This window comes from Primulina eburnea, chromosome 17, assembly GCF_022965805.1.
Source record: "Primulina eburnea isolate SZY01 chromosome 17, ASM2296580v1, whole genome shotgun sequence".
Taxonomy (NCBI): Eukaryota; Viridiplantae; Streptophyta; class Magnoliopsida; order Lamiales; family Gesneriaceae; genus Primulina; species Primulina eburnea.
In genome coordinates, this window is record NC_133117.1 from 830,292 (window position 1) to 846,524 (window position 16,233).

The 16,233-nt window shown below is 33.4% G+C and overlaps 2 protein-coding genes across 8 annotated transcripts; both read right to left on the minus strand.

The window, feature by feature from the left end:
• Nucleotides 1-5,213: 5,213 nt before the first annotated feature.
• On the minus strand, nt 5,214-9,226 carry LOC140818695 (uncharacterized). 7 transcript variants are annotated; one of them, XM_073178739.1, is made up of 8 exons: nt 7,921-8,866; nt 7,698-7,763; nt 7,332-7,526; nt 6,812-7,247; nt 6,413-6,517; nt 6,085-6,218; nt 5,871-6,008; nt 5,215-5,692 (listed from the first exon to the last, which is right to left on the minus strand). In XM_073178739.1, the coding sequence occupies exons 3-6, from the start codon at nt 7,459-7,461 to the stop codon at nt 6,113-6,115; spliced, it is 777 nt and encodes a 258-aa protein (XP_073034840.1). In that variant the 5' UTR covers nt 7,462-7,526; nt 7,698-7,763; nt 7,921-8,866; the 3' UTR covers nt 5,215-5,692; nt 5,871-6,008; nt 6,085-6,112. The 7 variants fall into 7 exon arrangements, with proteins under 7 accessions (XP_073034836.1, XP_073034840.1, XP_073034838.1 ...); XM_073178737.1 differs by having other exon boundaries at nt 7,608-7,763; XM_073178738.1 differs by having other exon boundaries at nt 7,608-7,792; nt 8,725-8,860.
• A 1,343-nt stretch (nt 9,227-10,569) lies between these two features.
• On the minus strand, nt 10,570-11,491 carry LOC140818528 (cold shock domain-containing protein 4-like). The gene has a single exon (XM_073178522.1). It carries the CDS (start codon nt 11,428-11,430, stop codon nt 10,792-10,794), a length of 639 nt encoding a protein of 212 aa, XP_073034623.1. The 5' UTR covers nt 11,431-11,491; the 3' UTR covers nt 10,570-10,791.
• Nucleotides 11,492-16,233: the final 4,742 nt, after the last annotated feature.

A 16,233-nucleotide genomic window follows, 5' to 3' on the forward strand; every position in this document is an offset into this window, starting at 1 on the left:
AATTTGTAAACCCAGACAATACTTGGTTTTTCCAAGATCCTCCATTTCAAATTCTTCCTTCAAGTATGACACAACTTCTTGAATTTCCTTATTCGTTCCAATGATGTTTAAATCATCAACATATACAGCAATAATTACGCATCCGGATGTTGTTTTCTTAATGAAAACACAAGGGCATATTGAATTATTTACATATCCCTTTTTCATCAAGTGATCACTTAGTCGATTATACCACATTCGACCTGATTGCTTTAACCCATATAATGATCTTTGTAATTTCACAGAATAACATTCCCTGGGTTTTGAACTTTGTGCTTCAGGCATCTTAAATCCTTCAGGGATTTTCATATATATATTACTATCAAGTGATCCATATAAGTAAGTTGTAACAACATCCATAAGACGCATTTCTAAATTTTCAGATACCGCCAAGCTAATCAAATACCGAAACGTAATTGCATCCATCACGGGAGAATACGTTTCTTCATAATCAATTCCAGGCCTTTGAGAAAAACCTTGTGCAACAAGTCGAGCTTTATATCTTACTATTTCATTTTTCTCATTTCGCTTTCGAATAAAAACCCATTTGTATCCAACAGGTTTTACACCTTCAGGTGTAAGGACTATAGGTCCAAAAACATTACGTTTATTTAGCGAATCCAATTCAACCTGGATAGCATCTTTCCATTTTACCCAATCCTGTCGATTTTTACATTCACCAAAAGATTTTGGTTCATGATCTTCATTATCATTTATGATGTCGATTGCCACATTATAAGAAAATATATCATCAATTTCTTATATATCTTTTCGGTTCCATATTTTTCCAGTATTAATGTAATTGATAGATATTTCACGATTCTCGTCAGTTTGTGGTTCTGACAGAACATTTTCATCATCATGTGTTTTTTCAGGAACATCATTATCTATTTTGTGATCATCATGTGTTTCTTCAGGAACATCATTCTCTATTTTGTGATCATCGTGTTTCTCTATGAATTTTCTTTTTCGAGGATTTTTATCCTTGGAACCGACTGGCCTTCCACGCTTCAGGCGTTTAATGACATCATGAGTATTTTCAATTTGTTTCTTTGGAATTTCAATTCGAGCAGGGGAATTTGCAGCATGTATATATGATTTAGTTACCCCTTTTGTGTCTGCAAATGCATCTGGTATTTGATTTGCTATTCTTTGCAAGTGTACAATTTGTTGTACATCATTTTCACATTGTTTTGTTCTTGGATCCATATGTAACAATGATGATACATACCACGTAATTTCCTTTTCGGTATGTTTATGTTCTCCCCCTAACATTGGGAAGATTTCCTCATTAAAATGACAATCAGCAAAACGTGCTGTGAACACGTCGCCTGTCTGAGGTTCAAGATATCGAATGATTGATGGACTATCATAACCGATATAAATTCCAACCTTTCTCTGAGGTCCCATTTTCTTTCGTTGTGGTGGTGCAATAGGCACATACACCATACATCCAAAAATTCTCAGATGAGAAATGTCTGGTTCTTTACCAAATGCAAGCTGCAATGAGGAGTATTTATGATATGCACTTGGTCTGATACGAATTAATGCAGCAACATGTAAAATTGCATGTCCCCATATAGAAATAGGGAGCTTTGTTTTCATAATCATTGGTCTAGCAATCATTTGCAGACGTTTAATCAATGATTCAGCCAATCCATTCTGTGTATGTACATGAGCAACATGATGCTCAACAATGATTCCCATAGACATACAATAATCATTGAAAGTCTGGGAAGTAAATTCACCAGCATTATCAAGTCTAATTTTCTTGATTGTATAATCGGGAAATTGATTCCTCAATTTTATTATTTGAGCAAGTAATCTTGCAAATGCAACATTTCGAGTTGACAATAAACATACATGTGACCATCTGCTGGAGGCATCAATCAATACCATAAAGTATCTGAATGGTCCACATGGTGGATGGATTGGTCCACAAATATCACCCTGAATACGTTCAAGAAACATTGGTGATTCAGTTTGGATTTTGGTTGGTGATGGTCTTATAATAAGTTTTCCGAGAGAACATGCTTTACATTGAAACTTATTATTCTGAAAGATCTTCTGGTCTTTCAATGGATGACCATGTGTATTTTCTATAATTCTTCGCATCATTGTTGAACCAGGATGTCCTAATCGATCATGCCAATTGATCAGTATTGAAGAATTATCAACTACCATGTTTGATTCAATTGGACTTATATATGTATAATGCAATCCAGTAGGTAGCATTGGTAGTTTTTCAACTACATATTTCTTTCCTGATTTATATGTGGTAAGACACATATATTTCTCATTCTCTTCATTCATTGTTTGAGTATCATACCCATGGGAATATATATCATTAAAACTCAACAAATTTCTTTTCGATTGTGGTGAATATAAAGCATCATTGATCAAAAATTTTGTACCATTAGGTAACAAAAATTGTGCTTTACCACAACCTTTAATCAAGTCTACAGGACCTGATATTGTATTCACCATTGTTTTTGTTGGTTTTAGTTCCAAGAAATATCTTTTATCTCGGAGGATAGTGTGCGTTGTACCACTATCAGGTATGCAAACTTCATCTTTGTTCATAGTATTTTCCATATTTGAACTTCAAAAAAATATGCAATGAAATAAAATTACTGACAATACATTTATAAAAATACAATACAATACATATGCCAAAATATAACACACGATAAAATATTATCATACAATTACATGAAAAATAAAATGTTTTACATATTTATTCCACCCGCAAATTGATCATTGTCTGAGAAATCAATCAGAAAATCTCCAGCATCAAAATGAGTTGAATTACCCAAAGGTTCACTGTTTTCAGCGAAGTTGGTCTCCTTTCTTTCCCCTTTATTGATTCTTTATAAAGTTTGCAAAGGTGCTCAGGGGCTCGACAAATACGGGACCAATGTCCTGGAGTACCACATCTGAAACAAGAACTTTCAAATCTTTTTGAGTGATTTTCATTTACACTCATGTTCTCTTGATGCCTTTTCGGTGGATGATTTGGGACGTTCCTTTGAGATGAGTTATTGAAGTAACTATCTCGATTATTTTCAAAACCACGGCCGCGTCCACGACCACGACTATTTCCACGTCCCCGACCACGTCCACGACCACGACCACGACCTCGATTTCGTCCTCGACCAAAATCTTGTCTATAACTTTGATTTTGGTTGCCAGATTTAAATTCATTTTTGCTTACGACATTTGCTTCAGGAAATGCCGTTGAACCAGTAGGTCGTGCCTGATGATTTCTCATTAATAGCTCGTTATTCTTTTCCGCCACAAGGAGACAGGCGATAAGTTCAGAATATCTCAAAAATCCACGCACTCTATATTGTTGTTGTAGAGTTATATTCGATGCGTGAAAAGTGAAAAATGTTTTCTCAAGCTTTTCCAATTCTGTAATCTCGTGCCCACAAAATTTCAACTGCGAGATTATTCTATACATCGCCGAGTTGTAATCGCTGACTTTTTTAAAGTCTTGGAATCTTAACGTATTCCATTCATCCCTAGCGATCGGAAGTATAACTTCCCTTATATGTTCGAATCTTTCTTTTAATCCCTTCCATAAAGCCATGGGATCTTTTTCAGTCATATATTCACATTTTAATCCATCGTCGAGATGTCGACGCAAAAATATCATGGCTCTTGCCTTTTCTTGTGATGTGCATATGCCATTTTCTTTTATGGTCTCATTTAGACCTAATGACTCAAGATGCATTTCTAAATCGAGAGTCCATGGCATATAATTTTTCCCAGTAATGTCAAGAGCGATGAATTCGAGCTTTGTCAAGTTTGCCATGGTGGTACTAAAAATCACGATGCATTTTATTAGTTAATGAATATTGCAATACAAAGTAATGGATAAACAACAAGTACAAGTATTCGTAAAAATAAAGAAAACACACGAGGAGGATATTCTCCGATAAATACAAGACTCGTGAGTATGATAACTAAAATAATTAAAAATAACCTTGCGAAAGCCATCTTCTTTTTTCTCCGAAAATTTGATGAAGAATAATTTTTAGAGAAGAAGAGAAAGTTGGGGTGATTGAATGAGTTTGAGAGATCATATTTATAGGGCAAAAACTAGCCGTTTTATTACCGTTTATGACCGTTGGTGAATAAAAGAATAAATGTATGTATTTGTATAATTTTATGGTAATAATATGGTATATATAATATTAGACATGTTTAAATAATTATATATATCATATCATAATATTATAACGACTGTCATAATTTATTTTGTTTAAAAACCTTATAGGCTTTTATACTTGTCGTATCCCTTGCCGGGAGTGGGATGTCGTCTTAACATCCTCCCAGGATTTATAACAAGTTTATGAAAAATTTATTTTTATTATTTCTAATAATAACATTATATTGTATATTAAATACACAATAAACAAATAACAGTAAAATAAATATAATTACTTTTGTTACCTTTTTCTTCTGTTTGGAGCTTGGAAAAATATGTAGGACTTTTAGAGCTTCGTGCTGATAAAGTGTTGTGAAAAAGTAAAAATTTATGGTAAAAAGTAAAAATCTCAAACACTCAAAATTTACCAAACTACACACTTTATATTATTTTTCTCTCTACTCAATTGTGATTTTCTTCACAAATGAGAGATCTATTTATAGGAAATCTTTACACATAATCCAAAAATAAAATACATCATTACCTACATCATCACACACTAATTTTCAATATTCAACACCTATTTTTCAACATTCAACATTCACATTTTCAACACAAATATTTTTCACATTTTAAATAATATTTCAACAACAACAATAATAATAGAAAAATAAATCCAATAATTCAAGGAAGCCAGTCCTTTAAGGTGCCAATTAAAACGAAGCTGACGGTATATTTATCGAAATTTTTTCCTTAGATTTATTTTGCATAAAATTTAATTTATTAAATAATTTGACCAATATGTTATGATCATCACCACTACATATATTTTTAAATATGTATACAAAGTTGGTTGCCGACATAGATGAACCTAATATAAAATATTTCTGCTCTTATGTGTGTGAGACATACTTGTCAAAAAATGTATTTGTAAGATGAATCGAACCCTAATCATTATTCAAGCTCTCATTTACTATACCAAATCGGACACTCCACGTCAAAATTATTTTTTGGTAATAGAGGATGTTATTGAGTTCGTTACAGTGACCTGAAATTCAGAATCAGTTCTTCACTGAAGATTTGTTTGGCATGATCACATACAATGAAAGTCTATAAAAATGTCATACAAAAATATATGTAGGATCTATATATCCAACAATTTCCTCTTCAATTTGACCCGTCTACATGGTCTAAATCCAATAGGACTTTACCTACCATTTTGAAGTGACCTTGAATCACACGAGTGCTTTTCCACGGTGATGTGACGAAACCTAAGTGTCTTAATTGAACAAGAGCCATGGTCCCTGATTAGCTCGGCAACATCGCATTAAAGCTTTGCCATAACTTTGCGTTGATTCTGCAGAGCCCTGTTTCGGATGAAATTGAAAGAGTCTGTTTAGACCAAGAAATGGTCCCATCGGATAACAATGTTCTTTCATAGCAGACTTGTTTCTTATAACTTTTTCAAGATGCTGAAATATCAGTGAAAATAAACCTGCACTGAAAAACAAAGGGTGGCAAAGGACCAAGATTACAAAAAGAGAGAATTGGGTTGAGCTTAACTTTTTGCTGAAAAAAGTATGTCCATTTTTGTTGCAGGGTGCGTTGGTTACATTCAAGATTTTGTAAATAAAAAGATCATAATAATAAATTGCATGCACTGGCTGAATAAAATTACCAAATACGAAAGTGCAAGGCTTCTGATTGAATGTGGTGATCATTTGAAGGATTGTTCGTTTCCCACTAATGATGAAAACTATCATATCCCTTCTCATAACCTTTTTCTGTCTTCAAATTTGCATCACGAAGCAGTTATCTGAATATTTAAAATGATTATTCACCTAGAGACATGGTCAAAATCCAAGAAAATAAATTGAAAATACTCGCAATACATCGATTCTGAATGCACCAGCATCTACTTTACACGTGGCTCCACTGCAGGATAGAAAGGATTCGATGGACTGCAAAAACGTTGAAAGGCGCTATACTAACGTTGAAGGCCCTACGCTTAAACAAAATGCATGACCTGTCATATTCACGACAATTATATATTTTTATTATGTGTGGGAACAAATTAGAAATGTTAAACTATGTTAAAATCTATGTTGTATAAATATAAGTAGCTCGGAACCATACACAAAATAAGACACCGAAGCAGAAACTAAGCGTCAACAAACAATTAAAGGATTTATATACGGTAAATGGAAAAGGATTCCAAACCTCCAACATGACAGACTGGTTATTTTTCTCAATCCCCCCAGATGATATCGTTGTTCTTGAAGCACGTAGAAAAGACCAAGCAAGCCCCCAACTTGATGTCTTGCCCTGAACAAATTCGGTTGTCTTCAGTATACTCAGATTTTATTTTCTTCTAACCATTGAGATGAACTACCTCCAGAAACAATGCGTGAGGGAAATAACTGGATTTTGGAGCAAAATTGTTCAATAAATATTGCCACAATACCAAAATATATAGCTTCTGATAGTGGTCAACACAGCTTTTAAACTATATAGCAACTAAGTGTCAAATTTAGATGGTTGTTTCTCTTAGACAACCTAATGAACCGGAAAAGATAACTGTCACCACATAAAAAATTACTAGAGAAGAAAAACTAATACCTAAATTTGTGCTTCAGCTGGACACTATCACCAATTATGTGACTCATGAAAGCCCGAACACCACCAAAGCAAACCATCTCCTCTGAAGTTCCACCACAAGCCGTGTTTGGATTCAACCCTGCTTCCTTCATCATCTCAAAGAATGGAGGGTTACACATACAGAAGTCAAAGTTCTCCCTATCTTTGACAACACCAAGAAGCACAGGTGGCCCATAATAATCTTTCTTTTTTCCCAAAGAAACTTTGGCCACAGATAATGGTGCAGGCCCAATTTCAATAGTCTTTTTGTCGTGCGAATCCAAGTCACATTCACTACTATTTTGCTTCTCAAAATTGTCATCCTCACACTCCACTCTTATGATTTCTATCAACTCCGATGTATGCGGATTGTTCCTTACGTTTCTCTTCGCACACTCAATAGCCACATCAGTAACATCTAAAACAGTGCAATGTTTCATCATTTAGCACAACATAAAACAATTCAATTCATGATGAGACCACAGAAGAAATTTGCAAGTACCTGAACCAACAAACTTCCAACCAAGAAGGGAAAGCGCCAAGAAGGGGATACATGCAATTTGCTCCAGTTCCAAATCAAAGCCATTCACTTTTCCATCTGCCCGAAATGAGGTTTGAGGCCAAAAGATCATCTATCCAATGGATGTAATTTGATTTGTTGGGTACTGTAGGACAGAGCTGCCCATCAGGAATCCACCTACAAACGTAAAGCCACCATTATATTAACTGTTCAAATTTCTTACATCGGTTAGATAGAATTCATGAGAGTTGCACATACGGATTTGAACGATTCTCCCCCTTAAGCTAGTTTTTGGGTTGAATAAAGTCCAAGTCCTAATATTAACATGATATCTGAACTTAAGTCTACCGTTATGTGTTTGATTTATCGTAGTTGGATCATCCGTTAATGTATCCATGCTCACGTTATTCATTACTGGATATGAGAGAGATGTGTTAAGAAGTCTCACATCGGTTGCATAGAATTCTTGAGATTTGCATATCACGAGAAAACGTAGTGCTGGAAACTGGGGTAGAGAGAAGCCAACAAGCAGAAAACTGGTGGATCAGAGTATTTGTTCTTGGGTGAATACCTCACGTCTCTCAGCCGCTCTTCCTCTTCCTTTTGCTCGGCATGGCCGCAACGCCTCAGCGCGAGCAAGAATCCCCCGTCACTCGGTGTGTTATAAGTACGCAACAAATGCGCCATGAAGGCATGACTCATATAAAGCGATTTGACAAAAAAAATTCTAAATTTTAATGACTCATATAAAGCAATTTGACAAAAAAAAATCCTAAATTTTAATCACACATATACATATACACATTTAGCAGTTCTATGAGTGTTTTTGTAACACTTTTTATTAATATCTTACAAGTAAATAGGCTATTTTGTTCTACAAATTTTGCACTAGTTTAATATTTATCTGAAATAATAAGATTAAAAAAATCACAAAGAAGATAGTGAAACAAAGAAGTTAACAAATATTAACTTCAAAATGCATAATTTGCGTAATAAGATTAAGTTCTTGATCTTATTTTTTAAAACAATCAAAATATATTTGAAATTCATTCATTAACAAAAAGAACATAAAATATTTTGTGAAACACGGATATCTTGTTTAAGTCACCATAAAAAATATTATATTTTATGTCAAAAATATTATTTACTATAGTAAAAATATTAACGAAATAAATTTGCGTGACCGTCACATGCTACAGAAAGAATTACCATTTGTAACCATAAAAGTTTAACGTATTAAATGCAGAATTTGATGGTAGAAATCCAACAAATGAAGCCTAAAAAATTTTAGAAAAATAAATGCAGAATTGATTATAGAAATCCACTGTAACACATAAAATATGATATAAAAGTCGTTGATAACAAATTTGCTAACATCCGATAAACTGATTTCTCTTGCACATTTCATCAAGCAACATTAGAGCAGTGCCACGATAAGAAATGCCAATAAATTTTGATGTTCAAACCATAAAAGTACTTGTAAAATACACATATATATATATATATATATATATATATATATATGTGTATTTTACAAGTATATATATATATATATATATATATATATATATATATATATCCAAGAGGAAAAGCAAAAAAAAAATTAAAAACACTGATTCATGTATATAAATATGGAAGAGGCGATCTTATCTTGTTGATTTGAAGAGGGAAAAAAAACCTGCCGAGTAGGAGATTGTTGGAGGACATCAAATGCTACCGCTTCTTCCAAGGTATACAGCGAGATTTTAACCCACAACAAATGTTTCCCAAACTCAATAATCATCTAATTACATAATTTCATCACTATTAGTCAACAAAGTTCCAACACGTTGCTTAAATACGATCCACAAAATTAAAAGTTCAAAAACACGATGGATTAGTTTAATGATACTTGTTAAAATAAACAAACAAAATTCAAACTTTACAATACTCAGCTTGTTATAATATTCTACTCGTTAACTCGTGAATATGTTTATTGATAAATTCATGATTTCTCATGAATATGAAAAAATAATAATTTTGATATTTAATTTATTGATTTACATGTTATTTTGTGAGATACATAGAAAAAAATATTAACTTTATTTATTATAATAAATTTACAAATTTTTAATAAGAATGTTATATTTTAAAAAATATATAATTTACATTTATGATTTTAATATGAAAAATTAAATATATAATTTATATTTATTAAATTTATTTAAATTCGATAAAAATTCGAATAAGATATGAGTCATGAATATATTTAGAAAGTAAAAATCGAGTATTATAAAAGAGATAAAGTCAAATATTAAGGCTGCGTTTGGTTGGAAGGATAGAATAAACTAATTATTAGTATGTAAATGATAAAGAAAATGATTGTGGTAGGATTGTAATATATAGTGTAAAATAATATTATGTTTGGTAAGATTTTTAAGTGTAGGATAATTTTAAATTTTTTGATGAAAAGACAAAATTGCCCTTCTCCTTCGCAGAGGCGACGGCGACAACGACAGTGGCAGCCGGCGGCCAGAAACGGCAGGCGGGAGGCGGCAGCCGGAAACCGCCGGCCGGAAATGTCGACCGGCGGCGGCGGTCTGCTGGAGCACGGCCGGCGGCGGCGGGAAGTGGTGGTGAGTTTGAATATAAGAGAAGGGTAAAACTGAAAAAGTTGGATAAATAATCCTAGAGGGTGATGAGTTATTATTTTAACCTACCTAATATAACCTAATCATTCATAGGAGGGATTGACTTGGTTAAATAATCACGCGTACCAAACAGCTGACTAGGTAGGATAAAATAATTTATCCCGACTAATCATCCGAACCAAAGGCGGCCTAAAAGTTCGACTCTCTCTATTAATAATGACAGAGACTCAATTTTTAAAATTATTAATATAGCGTGAATGCTTCATACTTGTAATGATAAAGATTTGAAGACTCTTTCCTTGTTCAATTCTTATCAAGTGTGTATAGATTTGAGAAACATGTAATGCTAAATTCAAAGTGATGATGAATGTTGATGGTTAATTAACAACAGGATACAAACACATCAAGAAATTCTTCGATTTAATATATTAATTCGTGTTTCCACATACAAATCAAATAACACGATTTGGTCCCAGCTACCAGATTTCTCTCCTTCCTCTACATCAATCACAGAGGCCGAAAGATTTAGCTTACGAATGAGATACATAACATCAATCATAGCTGAAAATAAAAGAACCAGACACTGATAATTCGAATCAAACACCATGTGTATTCATATGGGAACAAAAACAGACAGAATTCCAAACCAAAAATGAAATAAAACGATACCATAAAAGATGTAGGTCACCAGATGTATATATTATCTGATTTAAAGCTTTTGGCAAAAGAAAAAGATGACAAATAGTAAAGATCCCTAACCATAAATCTAGCTAATTAAACCATGGTGGGTAGAACAGAAAAAAGGAGTGAGATCAACGGTTGTTGTTGGGACATTCACGAGAAAAATGTCCCTCTTCACCACAGGTATAGCAGCCACCTCCTCCTCCACCGCCGCCGCCACCTCCTCCATATCGTCCACCCCCTCCACCGCTTCCATACCTACCCCCGCCGCCTCCACCGCCGCCTCCCTGCGTGCAGTCTCTCGCCATATGCCCATTCTCACCACATTTGTAGCAACCACTGCCTCCACCTCCACCTCCGCCTCCGCCACGATTCCCGCCTCGGCTTCCTCCGTACCCGCCGCTATCTCTACCCCCGTACCCGCCGCCATCTCTACCCCCGTTGTACCCGCCGCCATCTCTGCCCCCATACCCACCGCCACCGCCGTTGTAACCGCCGCCATCTCTACCCCCGTAGGAACCACCCCCACGGGTGGTTCCTTGGACAGAGCTGCCTTCGGGACCCGTCACGTTGGCCGCCTTGGCCCTGCCATCGCTGCCGTACTCCACGACGAACTCGACGGACTCGCCGTCTCCGAGGCTGCGGAAACCCTCGGACTTGATAGCTGATTGGTGGACGAACAGATCTTCACTCCCATCATCTGGAGTGATGAAACCAAATCCCTTTTGGTCATTGAACCACTTGACGGTGCCCGTTTTCAAATCGGCCATCTCTAAACCCTAGCTTGCCTCTCTTGCTCCCTTCTCAGTGGTGATTGAGGCGATTTCGGTGCTGTTTTATAGTAGCAGTTTAGGGTTAAACACAGGCGGATTTTATTTCTCGGTATACACTGATTTTAATTTCTCAATTCAATTCCGAATTATTTTCTCCTATTATTTATTTTTTGCTTTATTCCGATTCTATTTAATTGGAATGCAATAAATTGGTCGCGGTAAATTGCATATATCATCGTGACAAAAACTTGTATATGATGGTCTTACAGATCGTATTTTGTTAGACAAATCTCTTATTTGGATCATTCATGAATATCGATATGGTTGATTCGTCTCGCAGATAAAATTTGTGGAGTGGATCTCATGTGAGACCGTCTCACGGAACTTAATATGTGAGACGGGTCAACCCTACCCATATTCACAATAAAAAGTAATACCCTTAGCATAAAAAGTAATATTTTTTCATGGATTACCCAAACAAGAGATATGTCTCAGAAATACGATCTATTAGACCGTCTCACACAAATTTTTGTCAAATTTGTGAGACAAAGACCTACTCTATCATCATGTAATATAAAATAATGATGGGTGTATATATATTATCATCTTTTTACACTATGTATGCATAAATATTAAAAGTTTTTGGTTTTAAATGATTTTGACACAAAACACCTAGAAATTATATTAATTATTAAAATTAAACAATTTCTGGAAATTTTGAGTCACAAAACTGGGGTTTTTTTTAAAAATATTATAATTTTAAAACTTATTTATTAAAATATAGTAGTTTTCAAAACTTTCCGAAAATATAGTAATCTGGAGAATGAACCCGCGGATTCAGAATCCGGGACAGAGTGACACGGATTCTCAGTCGGCGACGGTTTATCCAAAACCGTCGCTATTAGCGACGGTATTTCAAAACCGTCGCTACTTGCGACGATTTGAACAAAAACCGTCGCTATGGCAAGGATTCCTTTACACAATCCCATGCCTATAAATCTCACCGAGTATTTGACGAATTCATCTCATCCTTCGGCTCAACTTTTCAGTTTCGACACTCTTCTTGAGCAGTTTTTTTTCTTCGGTCCGTGTCTTTTTTTTTTTTAATAAAAATTCAGTGATTCTCTTTCTGTCGCATATCAATTTATCCAGCTCAAAATATATTATGTGAAATAAATTATAACTTTTTGATTGTGATTGAATAAAATTTTTTGATTCATCAATTTTATTTTTATTGAATTAATATTGTTTTATAATTTTTGTTTTTGTAATAAAGCTTAACTTTGACAGGTTATTTCATACAAGTAAATCCTAAGAGGTAACATTATTTTTTTTAAATTTAATATATTATTGTTATGAAATTAAATTTATATGTGAAATAATGTTATTTTATTTTTTGAGAAATTAAAATATATTTTGAGCTGGATAAATTGATATGCGACAGAAAGAGAATCACTGAATTTTATTTAAAAAAAAAGACATGGACCGAAGAAAAAAAACTGCTCAAGTATTTGAAATTCTATTTGGTGTTTGGTTTAAAATTTAAAAATGATATTTACAAATCCATTTCTTATTTGGAGAAAAAAGGATTCGAATTTGGAATTTTAAAATTTTACTAAACTTCCTTTAGAAATTATATAAACATAAATAACTAAAAAAAGTTTAGAAATTAATAATTCTTCTCTATTATTTGTATTTGTAAATTCAAAAATTAATTATTATTTATTAATCATAGTGCACATAAAATAATAATTAAAAATCATAAAACAACTTCAAACTTTAACATGAAATTAATTATTAAACGTAAAAAGAGGTTTTGGTAATTACTATAATTTTTATTATATTAATCAGTAAATAACACAAGAAACTTATAAAATTTAAACGAAATCTTTCAGCTTCTAAAAAAAAGTTAAAAAGGAAAAAAAAAGTCTAACTATTTAGAAACTTTTGGTGGAAAATGATGTGTTGGATAAAAAAGTAATTTTATGTTTTTAAAATCCAAATCCCACCAAATCTTATCAAATTTGATGGGATTTGGATATACTTGTGGAAATCCCATGAAATCCTAAGCAAGTCCGAATCCTTTTTTTTTAACATCTTGCCAAACAGTAAAAATAGGATTTTGAAATCCAAATCTCATGAAATCCTCCCAAATCCCGGTCGCCAAACACACCGTTATAGGCATGGAATTGTGTAAAGGAAGGGAATCCTTGCCATAGCGACGGTTGTTGTTCAAACCGTCGCAATTAGCAACGGTTTTTGGAATACCGTCGCTATTTGGAATTGTGTAAAGGAAGGGAATCCTTTCCATAGCGACGGTTGTTGTTCAAATCGTCGCAATTAGCAACGGTTTTTGGAATACTGTCGCTAATAGCGTCGCCGATGAATCCGCGGGTTCATTCTCCAGATTACCATATTTTCGTAAAGTTTTGAAAACTGCTATATTTTAATAAATAAGTTTTAAAATTATAATATTTTTAAAAAAAACCCCACAAAACTGGTCATTTGCTGTCATTTCGATTCTTGTGATGAATCCTTCGGTTTTCTGGAAACGTTTTTAACATATGATTTGTAGCACTATGTGTTATCTTCGATTCGATAGCAAATTCGTAATTTTCTGATACGAAACGAGGGATATATGATTTTTATCGTAAAACTGCACGAGCCGTGAAATTTATGTGTCACAAAACCCATTACCCTCTGTTATTTCGAATTATGCGACTTATAGTTTGGTTTTCTGGAAACTTGTTCAACATATTATTTGTAGAAATCAGTGTTACCTTTGATTCGATAGCAACGTCATAATTTTCCGATAAGCAATGAGGAAGATATGATTTTTATCGTAAAATCACACAAGCTGTGAAATTTCTGTATCACAAAATCTGTCACCCTTTCTTATTTCGAATTCTACGACTTATATGTTGGTTTTCTGGAAACGTTTTCAACATATGGTTTGTAGCATTATGTGTTACATTCGTTTCAATAACAAATTCGTAATTTTCTGATAAAAAATTAGAGTTATATGATTTTTATCGTAAAACTGTTAACGGTGTGAAAATTTGTGTATGTTCTTCACGTTTTCTCAAGTTTTTGGTTGCAAGCTTCGTTGGATCTCCTGGATGTTTGCTACTTTGATTGGGGTAGCATGTATATAGCGTTCCAACAAAGCCCACGATGTTGTAAGTATGATTGACATGCAAAAAATATATATTTTATTTTGGAAGTATATGATTTGTCTTGTGGCCACCTGGTAAAGCATTGCCGGAGATTTTTGATTATGAGATTGGAAAATGATAAAGCATGACCCGGGAATTCTCCACCCGATAAAGTATGATTGGGTATTTATGTATATGGGAGTTAACATCCGGTCGAAAGACTGTGGTGATCCCTGGCAGCCAAGTACCGTGGTTTAGTCTGATCAGACGATTTATGTTACAGGCCACTTGCTTTGAACATATTTATACGCAAAATTAAGTATGATTGTGTATGTTATGATGGAAGCACTTTTATGAAAGCGTTTATGTAGTTATGGCACGTCTATGTTTATGTATGTTTAGCTGTTATTTCGTACACATTACTTTCAAATACACGAGATTTTATTAAGTAATATTTGCCATTTATTGTTTATGGGTGTTGAATTTTTAGGCTCACTAGACTTGATCGATATAGATGTTGATGCTTTTGAGGAGACACGAGGTGCTGACCACTGAGCTTGCTCGGACTGGGTGTAGTGCAAACCCGAGGACCGCTATTGTTATGAAAGGATTTTTTGCCAGTTAAATTTTTTACTCTGATTTTTATTCATCCAAAAGTTTATTGTAAAAAAAAATTCAAATGCTCGTTTTGGATAATACATTTATATAGTGATGAATGATATTTTTTTATGTCATAAAACTATTTTGTACTTGGATTATTTTTAAGAATTTAGTTGATCGTTTTATTTAAATTTAGAAGGTGTTGGTTTACTATTTAAATAAAAAAAATTTGTATTTTCCGTAAATTTTAAATTAGTATTAATTATTTTATTACAGGATGTTACCCATAAGCTTTGAAATATCATTAATTTATATAGAGGTTAAGTGTTCTTTTAAGTTTTTACGAAATGTAAAATATACTTTGCTCTATTAGATGTGCTTATTTATTAATGTATAAACTTTTTAAAAATCTGGTGTATTCCACCCCTTAAAGTTTATATGGGCTCCATTTAATTTAGCCCGATATAATATTTACTTTATTTGCCTATCTTGTGGCCTTAAGTCTTTTAAGTTTTACCTAATACATCATTATTTCTTTTACTGCACTCATTTTCTTTTAAACCGGCTAATCAAATCCACACTTAAGCATTTACAATTCTATATATACTGTGATACGATCTCGTGAATTTATATATTCACCAGACGAATTAGAATTTGTGTGAATTGAGTCGAGTATTGAGATATTTGGGGAGTAATTTTGGTCAAATTTTATTTTTTAAAAAATGACAATATTCAAGTGTATTTGAGTGTTCATAACAAGATAATTTTTTTTTAAAAAATGTTTAACCAAAAGTATTATACTGACTATTGCTCGAATATTTTTATTCTATATTGTATCGAGACTTGTTTGTATCCTAAATCATATACAGCCTATTGTTACTAGCTCGTAAACATGCATCTCGACTAGTTTGCCTAAGACAAAAATGTTTTTTTTCCTTGATTTGTTTCCAAAAATCTAAAACTCGTTGATTTTTATTTGAAAAATTGGTGTGTCTTATCCAGAGTAAATATGTGTTTGGAGAGCCTCAATAGATTTTAAAAAAAA

Coding starts and splice junctions, on each gene's coding strand:
- LOC140818695 (XM_073178735.1), bottom strand. CDS start 7,461: ATGATCTTTTGGCCTCAAACCTCATTTCGGGCAGATGGAAAAGTGAAT. Junction 6,518..6,811: donor CAGCTGAAGCACAAATTTAG/GTATTAGTTTTT, acceptor GAATTTGTTCAG/GGCAAGACATCAAGTTGGGG. Junction 6,219..6,412: donor ACCAGTCTGTCATGTTGGAG/GTTTGGAATCCT, acceptor TGAATATGACAG/GTCATGCATTTTGTTTAAGC.
- LOC140818528 (XM_073178522.1), bottom strand. CDS start 11,430: ATGGCCGATTTGAAAACGGGCACCGTCAAGTGGTTCAATGACCAAAAG.